This window comes from Podarcis erhardii, assembly GCF_964252035.2.
Source record: "Podarcis erhardii genome assembly, chromosome: Z".
NCBI classification, from domain to species: domain Eukaryota; kingdom Metazoa; phylum Chordata; class Lepidosauria; order Squamata; family Lacertidae; genus Podarcis; species Podarcis erhardii.
Genome location: NC_138504.1, coordinates 18730789 through 18742774, shown reverse-complemented (window position 1 = coordinate 18742774; position 11986 = coordinate 18730789). Strand labels below are relative to the sequence as shown.

The 11986-nt window shown below is 49.5% G+C and overlaps 1 protein-coding gene across 4 annotated transcripts in view; it reads left to right on the top strand.

Moving 5' to 3' along the window:
- The window catches only part of OCRL (OCRL inositol polyphosphate-5-phosphatase), a 29888-nt gene extending 17963 nt beyond the window's left edge, over positions 1–11925 (top strand). For 3 of the 4 annotated variants that reach the window (XM_081846685.1, XM_081846682.1, XM_081846683.1), the window contains 10 exons: positions 1126–1261; positions 1743–1853; positions 2415–2580; positions 3712–3947; positions 4308–4331; positions 7232–7351; positions 8123–8207; positions 9354–9481; positions 10737–10848; positions 10932–11925. In XM_081846685.1, the coding sequence (XP_081702811.1) occupies positions 1126–1261; positions 1743–1853; positions 2415–2580; positions 3712–3947; positions 4308–4331; positions 7232–7351; positions 8123–8207; positions 9354–9481; positions 10737–10848; positions 10932–11056 (1243 nt within the window). In that variant the 3' untranslated portion in view covers positions 11057–11925. The remainder of the gene's footprint in view (positions 1–1125; positions 1262–1742; positions 1854–2414; positions 2581–3711; positions 3948–4307; positions 4332–7231; positions 7352–8122; positions 8208–9353; positions 9482–10736; positions 10849–10931) is intronic. The other variant, XM_081846684.1, reaches the window with a different exon arrangement.
- Positions 11926–11986: the final 61 nt, after the last annotated feature.

Here is an 11986-nt window from a genome sequence, read left to right as displayed (position 1 = left end):
GCAAGGCTGTGATACGTTGTCTTGCTCAACCCATTCCTGCTCAAAGTCTCTGGAAATGTTTTGGCTCCTTTTCCACAAGCAGCCTTTTTTCCACATTTGTCCTGATAACCAGCGTCCTCTGTTTCTGAAAGGTGGAGCAGGAAGTGTGAACTGGGGCTGAATGAGAATCCTGTTTGTGTCAAGGAAGTCTGAGAATTAGACTTGGTGCTTTCTCAAGATGAGTCTACCAGGGCATAAGAACATGAGAGCAGCCCTGCTGGATCAGGGCATTGGTCCATCTGGCCCAGCATCCTGTTCTCACATTGGCCAATGAGATGCCTCTTGGGGAGCCCACAAACAGGACCTGAGTGCAACAGTACTCTCCCCTCCTGCAAGCCATACTGCTGCTGTTGGTGGAGTATGTTCTGTGGCCATTATGGCTAGTAGCCACTGAGCCTCATCATCCATGAATTTGCATATTATTGTGGTTATTGAAAACTGTAAGAAGCCACCTAGGCCTGCTAGTTTAATTTCTCTTGCTTGTTATGGGGGAATGTAGCGATGAAGCCGGAAAATGGCAGGCTCCTTTTGGCAGCATTTCAGGTGCCAGAAAGGGGTATTTTTACATTTCCTGAAGCTTAGATCACTGAAAAGATAGTGTCTGAACAAAAATAATGGGGACCATTGCTTTTGGGAGGGATCATACTTCAGTGGTGTGCCATATGCTTTGTATGCAGAGTCTCAAGTTGAAACTCTATGGCACCTCCACCTGAAAAAGGATTGGGCCACAGAGAGCTGCTGCCAGCCAGAGTAGACTTACTTAATTGTGGAGTTGGAAGGGATCATGAGGATCATCTAGTCCAACCCCCTGCAATGCAGGAATAAAAACTGGGGTAGGTCAGAAATTTATTCTGACCTGGTAGATGGCAGCTTTTGATTTCCTAACAACTCTCTCCATGAGGCAAAATACCTGCACACCTGCGAGGTCCGCCCCTTCAGAAGCTGGACTCCCAAGTCCCATCATCTCCAGCTGTTGACCATGGTCAAGATCACAGACCATGTATGGAGCCAAAATTTGACTGCGTGAACCTTGTGTATTGCCTCGGTCAGTCCAACAGTCCCGATGTCTCTCCTGTCTCCTTGCAGTGGAAAGTGCCGTGTGCCAGCATGGTGTGACCGAATCCTCTGGAGAGGAGGCAGCGTGAATCAGCTCAGCTACCGAAGCCACATGGAATTGAAAACAAGTGACCACAAGCCTGTCAGCTCCCTCTTCCTCATAGGGGTAACACCTGCCTTGGCCAGGGCTATCGTCTATTAAGGTTTTTTAGTTGCCTGCTATGTGGGACCTCCTTAGATATGGGCAGGCCCTGACCACAGAGCTCCTCCTTGACAAATGACTTCTGGTGCAAGGAGTGGGCAGGTCTTGGCTCTGTTAAATCCCTATGCTTCCATTCTCCACTGTTCTGAGTACACACTGCTCCTGCAGGCATGGCAGACCACATGGGCTGAACTGTGCACCTTAACAGTTGGCTCCATTCATGCAATGGAGCTTCTGTGGTCCTTGGCTTGGAACATTTGGCTTCTGCCCATTGGGTCTGGAAGTCACAGCTGCTGCCATCCCTGGGGAAGTTCTCAGAGTTACTTGCCTCTTTCAGGGCTGGGAACAGGGTGGTGCATCAGGCATTTCTGCTCTTAACACATGCCCCCCCTTTTTTTAGTCCACAGCCCCAACAAATGTGCTCTGTCCCCCCCCCCCCTTATAGGTGAAGGTTGTGGATGACCGACGGTACCGGAAAGTGTTTGAGGATATTGTTCGGTTGATGGACAGGATGGAGAACGAATTCCTTCCCTCACTGGAGCTCAGCAGGAGGGAGGTAAAGATGAATAAGATCCTCTCCAACCCCTTAAAGAGGGTTTGCTGCAAAAAGACCAGGGGAAAAAGAAGCCTGCTTTCTATCATGCCAGGCCCTTGGCCCATCTAGCTCAGTCTTGTTTACACTGTCTGGGAGCGGTTCTCCAGGATTTCCGGGGGATCTCTCCCAGCCCTAGCTGGGGATAGAACCTGGGACCTTTGCATGCAAAGCAGATGCCCTTCCACTGAGCTGCAGCCTCTTCCTGTTCCTCGCAGGCAAATACTCCAGGGGTAGCCAGTGTGCTGCCCTCCAGATGTTGGACTACAACTCCCATCATCCCAAGCCAACATGGCCTGTGGCAATGGGAAGTTGCAAGTGCAGCAATATCTGGAGAGCCCCAGGTGGACACTCTAGAGCAAACGTAGCCACTGTGAGGTGGCATTTGGACCTGTTGCATGTGCAGTCCCTTAAATGAGAACCCGGGGCCAAGGACAAACTTCTCCCTCGAGCACATTTCCTTGCCGTCTGCTGAAGGCAAGCACTCTCTTTCCTCCCCCCCCCCCCCCACATTTTGCTCTGCAGTTTTCGTTTGAGAATGTGAAGTTCCGGCAGCTGCAGAAGGAGAAGTTCCAGATCACAAACAACGGGCAGGTCACCCTCCATTTCTCCTTCATCCCCAAACTCAATGACAGCCAGTATTGTAAGCCATGGCTTCGCGCTGAGCCCTACGAGGGATACTTGGAGCCCAGTGAGTCTCTCTCTGGAATCATAGAATTGTAGAGTTGGAAAGGGACCCCAAGGGTCATCTAGGGAAGGCCTTTGTTTCCTTTTCATCCCCCCTTTTCTCCTCCTCTTCCCAACCCTCCTCCATCAAACCTTGGGAGTTTTGTAGAGCAGGGGAGGCTTAACATTTGTGGGCTACATTGCCCCATGCTCAAGCCTCCAAGGGCCACACGTCAAAGCAGGTGAGCCCAAAGTGTCAAAGTGGGTGTGACCAGCTTTAAACACACACACACACACACACAAATGAATTCAAGCAAAAAATGCTGGAGGGTCCCAAAAAACCTTTTGGCATCGCAGGGAACCAGTGAGAGCAGTCCGTCAAAAAATTACTTTTAAAAAAAGCATTGCGTATTTTTACATTGTGGAGGCACAAAAATATCTTGGGGAGCATACAGAACTAGCCAAACTTTTAAAAACTCGATGAAATGTAAACTAAAAAAGAAAGTTACATTGGGGACACAAAAATCCTTTAGGAGACAAATAAATGCTTTCCCTTTTTATATTCTTTTGTTAGGATCACTTTCTCTTACCCCCCAGTACCCTGTCCCCATATTCTGTGCAGCTGCTGCTTTGGAGGAATAGAGAGGAAAGTGGGGTGGGGGTGGGAATTGAGTACAGTGGTGCCTCGCAAGACGAAATTAATTCGTTCCGCGAATCTCTTCGTCTTGCGGTTTTTTCGTCTTGCAAAGCACGGCTATTAGCGGATTAGCGCTATTAGCGGCTATTAGCGGCTTAGCGGCTTAGAAAAAGGGGGGGGGAAGGAAAAAAACTCTCAAGAACTCACAAGACGTTTCGTCTTGCGAAGCACCTCAAAAGACGGAAAACTCTTTCGTCTAGCGAGTTATTCGTCTTGCGAGGCATTCGTCTTGCGGGGCACCACTGTAGCTTCTGTTCCTAATTCTTGAAGTTAAGGTTTCCCACATAAACCTGTGAGAACAGGATGCTGTACTAGATGGGCCATCGGCCTGATCCAGCAGGCTCATCTTGCGTCCTTCTGTTAAATTATTCACTATCTTAACATCTAATTTACAAACAAACAAACAAACAACCCTGGCTGTTCCAAAGATTGTATCTACCTGACCTCTTCCCATTTTAGATGAGACGCTGGACATTTCCCTGGATGTGTACGTCAGCAAGGACTCTGTGACGCTTCTCAATTCAGGAGAGGATAAGATTGAGGATATCCTTGTCCTTCACCTTGACCGTGGCAAGGACTATTTCCTCACCATCAGTGGGAGCTACCTACCAAGCTGCTTCGGGACCTCCTTGGAAGCCTTGTGCCGGATGAGGCAGCCAATTCGCGAAGTCCCCGTCACCAAACTTATTGATCTGGTAGGGAAAGGGGTTGATTTACCTGGCAGGTTCATTTGCTAAATATCTTACCTTCCCACTCTGCTTGCCTGCTTGAAAAACAGCTGCTCTTCCACTCAGAAATGTGTGTGGTGGGGGTCCTTCGCTTCATTAATGTAGCTGGTCACTCGCTTCCTGTGTGCTGTTCACGTTTGCTGTTGACTGAGTCGCCCCACATGCCCTTTCGCAGGGCCACTAAACCGTGTGCATTTCCCTGCCATCTGCTCAGCGATGTTCAGCGAATCGGCTGTTTCTTTCTCTTCTCAGGGCCTGTGCCATTAACATACTTTGTTGTCTTTTTTCCATTTTTCTTTTGCTCATGCCTTCCTCCTCTGATCTCAGGGAGAAGACAGCTTCCTAGAAAAGGTAACAGTTGGTTTGATATCTCTCTAGATGTTCTTGTAGCAGGCTCAAATCAGGTACAGGCAACTCCCCATTTACACGGGGGTTGTGTTCTGAGGTACTGTGTGTTTAAATGAAATTGCGTATATTGGGGACAGCATTGGAAAAGCCTGCAAACACCCTCTAAACTTCCGGAAACCCCCTTTAAAAGCCTTTTAAAAACCAGCAGCGCTTGCCAGACTCCCTGCAAAACTCCTTGCTCAAACTCCAGCTCTCCACAGGCCTCAAAAGTCAGTGCAAAGGCTCCTGGGAGGGAGTCTAGATGCTGTTTCCATGCCGCTTTGCCGCTTTTGTCTCTTTGGGGGGACATTTTTGCCCCTTCAAGTTCCACTTCCAGGTTTGCAGCAGTGTGCATGTGCCTCGAATGCACGTAAATGGAGTTTCCTGTACTGGAAGGCGCTTGTCAACGATCAGCAGGTGCTCCATGCAGTGGCAGCTGGTCCATTAGGGCAAACCAGGCGCTACCCCACCAACCTCACTTTCCTCTCAGGCAACCCTCACCTGCCTGCCTTCCGACTCAAATCCAGTCCAGGTGGTGGCTCTAGCTATCTGCTTCCTTCTCTTCCCTAGTCTCAGTGTGGCCCTTGTATAACTCAGCAGAGGAGAACGGAAACAAAACCAGAATTTGCCATCACTGCTTGTGACTGATTTTGCTCTGCTTGACTCTGGGTCCACTTGCGATGGGCAGCATGGGAGGCAGAAAGCCCAGTCTCATTATGCAGGCACCAGCCCCCTCTGGCCCAAGAGCAGTTTTCTCCTTGTCTCTGTGCTCAGCAACTGCTGCACAGGCTATGCCACTCTTGCTTACTCTTACCACCTGAGCACTTGCATTTGGGAAGCAGTAGTGGCTGCTTTGGGTTGGCTCAGGGAAATGTCACTCCTCTCGAAATCAGATACACTATTATCATAGCCACTTTGGAGACAGTGGTGACTGCCAATTTGGACAGCTGTAGACATTTAGAATCATGGAGGATATGTTTATCAGTGGCTACCGGTCAGGGCTATTTATTGCCACTATTATCACAAACCACATGCTTTTGATTACCAGTTTCTGGGGAACATGATGGACAGAGTGCTCTTGTCCCCGTGTCCCTATGGACTTCCCAAGGGCATGTGGTTGGCCACTGTGGGAACAAAATGCTGATCTAACCCAGCAAGGCTCCTGTGTTCTTCAGCATGTATCTGCTACTCTTGCACTAAGACTCTGATACAGTATGTGTCATTACCCACACCAATACACACACTCTCTAGAGACGGGGGCGGGGAGTATTGGCAGGGGCGGGGGGGATGAACTGGGTCCTAATCAACAGCTTCCCTGGGGATGAGAGGAAGTGGAGTTGGGATCAAATTTTCCATCCTTGCCAACTCCTTTTAGGGATGGGCTGCTTGCCATTGCTGTGCTCCTAAAGCTCTCTTGCAGGGGCCCCCCCACTCTCTTTCTCTTTCTCTTTCTCTTTCTCTTTCTCTTTCTCTTTCTCTTTCTCTTTCTCTTGAATGTGGTAGCTTGAATTTTATTATTACGGTCACAGACCAGTTCCGGCTCACTTACAATATCAGGAAAATCATAAAACACAACAGGAATACATTGAATTGCAATTGGGTATAACAGAGACAATTCAGATATAGCGGCAGTTAAAAATATACATTAAATCTTGATCACTAAAATATTAACTAAAATTGTCATTTAAAACCTTGATGATTTTGGTAGTACAGCTTGTTCCCTAAGTTTTATGGCAGTCACACAGAACTTGGCCACCCTTAGCGTGATCTCTCGATCCTTGCGGTAGCTTGAGATAAAACTAACCACCCTGAACATCTCTGGAAAGGAAGGATGCAGGAGGTATTTTTCAGCAGCTGCTGTGTGCTGCATTGCCCATACAAAGTAGTGAGCTCAGGCTCCAGCTGTTGTTCAGTCTCCACCACTGCCTCTGCAATGTGCTCTAGATAAGGGGTGGTGAACATGTGACCCCATCGTCTCATTATGCTGGCTGGGGCTGCAGTCCATCAACCTATGAAGGCCCGTCCATGTTCTGCTGCTGTTTTTGTTACTTATTTCCTGCCCTTCACCCTAAGGTCCCAGGAACAGGTTACAAAAATTAAAATAAGATGTTAGCCAAACCGCATGTCCGCTGCTGCATATTTACTAAGCTTCTGGGTGAACTGCACATCCGGAGTGGGAAGATTACTAGCTGCATATTAATAGGGGGAGGGGGAGCTTGGATTTGGGGTGCGAGAAATTTGTTTTTTGTTTTCCCACTTGAGATGCTTGCTGTTGCTAGGGCCGGGTGATATGTCAATATATATATATTCTCAAATCGGCTTGAAGTCTAGATAGTGATACTGGTTTCATAATTTCTGACCTGGCAATATATTGCGAATCATGATGTGTGTGTGTGCTATGCAAAAAACACAATGTTGGGGGAAACTGTGAAGCCAGACAATGCTTCTCTCGATTCCTGCAGCCCCTGTTAACTCTGCTGGCTCTGCTTTCCCCTGCCCTCCTGCAGGGGGCAGCAAATCACCAAGAGAGCAGGCGCCAGCAAAAATCACAATTCGGGGGAGACCGTGAAGCCTGCAGGGGGCAGCAAATCACAAGAGAGCAGGCGCCAGCAAAAATCACAAAACCGTGAAGCCAGCCAATGACTCTACATAGATCCATCCTTATTTCAGACATCCTGATACATTGGTATATTGCAATATTTAGCTAGTGATATATTACAATGTTGAAAGCCAGCTATCGCCCAGCCCTAGTTATGGCCTCAGAGGGCAAGACTTGTCCACCCAGCTGGAGCAAGGAAAGAATGCATACAGGCACACATTCTGTCAGGCTCTCATGCCAGTCCCGCTTGTCATTGGACCTCCAGGAGAAGCAGTTTCTGGATATAGTACCCCAGGATGGTGATGACTCCACTGAGCGGCCTTTGCACATACCCAAGGAGATATGGCTCTTGGTGGACCACCTCTTCAAGAATGCCTGCCACCAGGTGAGCTGAAGGGGACTGTACCAGGGTGTTGGCTGGAACCAGTACCAGTTTTGGGGTGTGCAGGTCCCAAACGTCACAATTTATTTATATCTTAGCTACCAACTCACTCTTACAAACTACTGCCGTGAGTATAGTGGCACCTTGGTGGAGTGGCAGCGGGTGGGACATCCAGCATACAGTATTCCTTAGAGCAACTCAGAAAAACCCAAGTGTTCACAACCATTGTCTGTCTATCCCTAGTAAAGCGGCCCTCTGAGACTCGCCACTAGAAGAAGCAGGGAATGATTTCACTCTCCCATTGCCCAAAATCATGAGAAGGGAGTAGGAATGCTACTGTGGAAATCAGGCGGGATAAAATTCTCAGGCCTTGTGCAGTTTCTCTTGGTGATGGGCTTCTTGGTGATAGGAGAGCCAGTGTGGTGTAGTGGTTAAGAGCGGTAGTCTCGTAACCCCGGGAACCGGGTTCGTGTCTCCGCTCCTCCACATGCAGCTGCTGGGTGACCTTGGGCTAGTCTTTGAAGTCTCTCAGCCCCAATTACCACACAGAGTGTTTGTTGTGGGAGAGGAAGGGAAAGGAGAATGTTTGTCGCTTTGAGACTCCTTCGGGTAGTGATAAAGCTTGATATCAAATCCAAACGCTGCTGCTTCTCTCCATTGTTGCATTCCTTGACTTCACATTATGCACCTCAGGGCTGGATTGTTCTTCATGCTATCCAGGATGTAGCCTATCCTTTCCTAACGCATGTGTGATACTCTACTTCTGTCTGGCAGGAGGACCTCTTCCAGACCCCGGGCATGCAGGACGAGCTGCAGGAGATAATTGAGTGCCTGGACACCAGCATTCCCGAGACAATCCGTATCCTTGTTTAGCTCTTGGCTGGAGTGGACCTCACTTTTATATACAGTGGTACCTCAGGTTAAGTACTTAATTCATTCCGGAGGTCCGTTCATAACCTGAAATTGTTCTTAACCTGAAGCACCACTTTAGCTAATGGGGCCTCCTGCTGCCGCCGCAAGATTTCTGTTCCCATCCTGAACCAAAGTTCTTAACCCAAGGAACTATTCTGGGTTAGCGGAGTCTGTAACCTGAAGCGTATGTAACCTGAGGTATCACTGTACCTGGTGGCTTAGGTTCCTAGGCCACCCCATCCTTAAGACTCCGGGACACATCACAGTACAGTCGTACCTCTGGTTAAGAACTCGTTCTGGAGGTCCGTTCTTAACCTGAAACTGTTCTTAACCTGAGGTACCACTTTAGCTAATGGGGCCTCCTGCTTCCACCGCGCCGCCACCACACGATTTCTGTTTTCATCCTGAAGCAAAGTTCTTAAGCCAAGGTACTATTTCTGGGTTAGCGGAGTCTGTAACCTGAAGTGTCTGTAACCTGAAGTGTCTGTAACCTGAAGCGTCTGTAACCTGAGGTACCAACTGTAAAAACAATCGAAATGGAATGCCCACAGTGAAGTCCAGTCATGCATCCAAACAGCTTAACAGCTTTAACCCCCATTTGAAAACATCAGCCTGGCTAGATAGAGCAGAGGTGGGGAATCTTGACAGGCCTGCAGGCCCCATGTCTAGCATCATACGTGGTATCAGGTGTGGAGACAGGTAAAGACATGGCTGCAAAGGAGCTTCAAGGGGGCGTTCAATTGTTCTTTGGCAAGCAGGGTTTGTTGACCACACTTTTGAAGTTGACCACTATTATTCGCTGTTTGGATTGGGACCATGCCTGCAGGTGGACATTTCCTCTGCAGATCAGCTTTGCAGGCAGCTTCGTCAAGAGGGGAGGTGTGGGGAAATTACAGTGGGATGGCTCAGTTGGTGGAGCGTGACTCTCTTAATCTCAGGGCTGTGGGTTCAAGTTCCACCTTGTGCAAAAAGGGGGAACTTGCAAGGTGGGCCCAGATGTATAAGGACCAAGCTACTTGCTTTGGACCAGCCTGGGAAGGAGGCAGGGTGCAGGTAACAGGACAGAACACTTTCCTTGACAGGCTGTCAATAGCTGGCAGTAACCACTCGGTGGCCGAAGCTCTGCTCATCTTCCTGGAGGCACTGCCAGAACCGGTCATTTGCTATGAACTGTATCAGCGCTGCCTTGAGTGCTCACATGACAGCCGCCTCTGTCGCCAGGTAGGCCCCAGAGCCCCTTCTCTTCCTGGCTGGTCTGCAGTGTGTACAGAAGCATAGAATCAGAAGGGATTTCAAAGGTCATCTAGTCCAAATGCCGCAGCAAGTAACAGGAAGTCTACTAAAGCATCCCTGAAAGCCAGTAAACCGGCACACTGACAGGAGGGTTAGTCTGGTCTGGGAAGCCTTGTTAACTGCAGAGGCTGCTGAGTGTTGACAGTGGATGCTCTTGGATAAACATGGTAGCACAGGGGTTGATGTCTCCTTTGATAACCATCCCTCTCGGTTGTGTGGGGGGGGGGGGTGCACACATGTTGCCTTTTTGCTTTCTGACAAGTTGTTGTAACCATAACCCACCTGTTTCAGTGAACCTCGCTTGAATTTCCAACACAGGAAGCAGCCATATACCACTGGGCCGTCTAGCTCAGTATTGTCTAAATTGACAATAATAGTAATAATGATAATAAATTTTATTTATACCCCGCCCTCCCCAGCCAAGGCCGGGCTCAGGGCGGCCAACAACCAATAATAAAAAGAGTTGAATGAATACAACTTAAAAACAAGATTAAAATGCAACATTAAAACAGTTAAAATGCAGCCTCATCACAGGAGGAGAAAAGAAAAAGAAAGAGGGGGAGGGGGAGGGAGTCAAACTGGCTCCAAGCCAAAGGCCAGGCGGAACAGCTCTGTCTTACAGGCCCTGCGGAAAGAAATCAGATCCTGCAGGGCCCTGGTCTCATGAGGCAGAGCGTTCCACCAGGCTGAAGCCAGTGTTGAGAAGGCCCTGGCTCTGGTTGAGGCTAATCTGACTTCCTTAGGTCCGGGACCTTTAGGCAGTGGCTCTAAGCAGTGGCTCTCCAGGATTTCAGACATGGGATGTTCCCTACCCTACCTGGAGATGCTAGGGGTAGAACCTGAGACTTTCTGCATGAAAAGCAGGTGGTTTACTGCAGAGCTACGGCCCTTCCTCCAAGATATCTCAGTTGGTAGAGCATGAGACTCTTAATCTCAGCACCATGCGTTCGAGCCCCACGTTAGGCATTGCAGTGGGGGGGTCGATAAGTTAACCCTCATGGTCCCTTCCGACTCTACAATTGTATTATTCCCCAAAGTTCCCAGCAGAGTTCTAGTCCTTTTTATTTTTTAATGCCAGGTCTAAACCTGCAAACATAAAAAGTACACTGTGCTAGTGATCCATGCCCCTCCTCCACCCAAAGCTCTGCATGGAAGCTCCGAGCTGACTTCCCCTGTCTTGCAGGTGATCTGCCAGTTGCCACGGTCGCACCGGAACGTCTTCCGCTATGTGATGGCCTTCCTGCGGGAGCTGCTGAAATACTCTGAGAGCAACAACGTCAGTGCCAATATGCTAGGTAAGGCCTGCCTGTCCTGGATGGGAGCTGGTCTTCCTCCTGCTTCCGCCTCCTCTCACACTAATGTTTTCACCTCCCTGCAGCCACCCTCTTCGCCAGCCTCCTGCTACGGCCTCCGCCCAACGTTCTGTCGAAGCAGAGCCCACAGGAGCGCCAGCGTGCCATCGGCTTCCTCCTGGGCTTCCTGCTGGGGGCGGATGACTACTAAAGGTGCCAAGCGTTGGCTCCACGCCAGCCGCGAGGCAGCCTGGAGATGAAAGTGGGAGGGAAGAGGCAAGGCTCAGCCTCTGTTCTCTGGTGCCATGGAGGTGAATCGATTTCCTGCCCTTCCCATTGTGCCATCTTGCCATGTGCCAGCTCCCTTCCCTGTGCTTCGCCCTTTCCACTTTTTCCTCTTGACTCCTGACACAGTTGAACACTTGGTTTTCCACATGGTTCCAGGGCATTGGCAGGTTAAGGGTGCTTTGGGAGGGACCTTGTTGGAGGACAGTCATTCCCCTGCCCATCCTACCACCACTGCTGCCCTCAGTCCCTATGCAGTATTCCACTCCCTTCCCTTCTGCTGCAGCTGAGCATGTGATACTCTTGGTGGGTACAAGGCATAAGGATTCCTAGCCTGTCCTGGAGTTGCAGGGCATCTTTCTCTGTCCTCGTCCCCCCAGCGTTGATGCTGGTCGAGAAGGGGCAGGGCACCCACTGTGGCCCACATACTACTTAGCCTGCTCTGTGTAGTTCAGATATCTGTCCCCATTCTGCCAAGTAGAGTGTGTGACGCATATTCATAGTCCTACCAGTCGTCCCGTCCCCCAGTTCTAGGGTGTTAATTCTTCATGAAACACTAAGCACTGCCTAAAGGGATCAGGGAGGAGGAGAGGGCGCAGGCTGGGCAGCAGGAGGGGAGCTGAGGCAGTGGGTACAGCTGGGTTGGGTTGGGCTCCCCACCCGACCCAAGTTCTGCAACTTTGTCTTTTTGGTTTTCTGTCCTGGATACCTGTACTTTGTGCACACTCTCTCTTTTTTAAATTGTATAATTTATTGGAAAACTGTTGTTTCAAAATAAAATATCCATTGTGCAAAGATTGTTCTGGTGTTTGGAGGGGAGCTACACTTGCCTTTGCTGGTTTCTCCACTGCTCTGA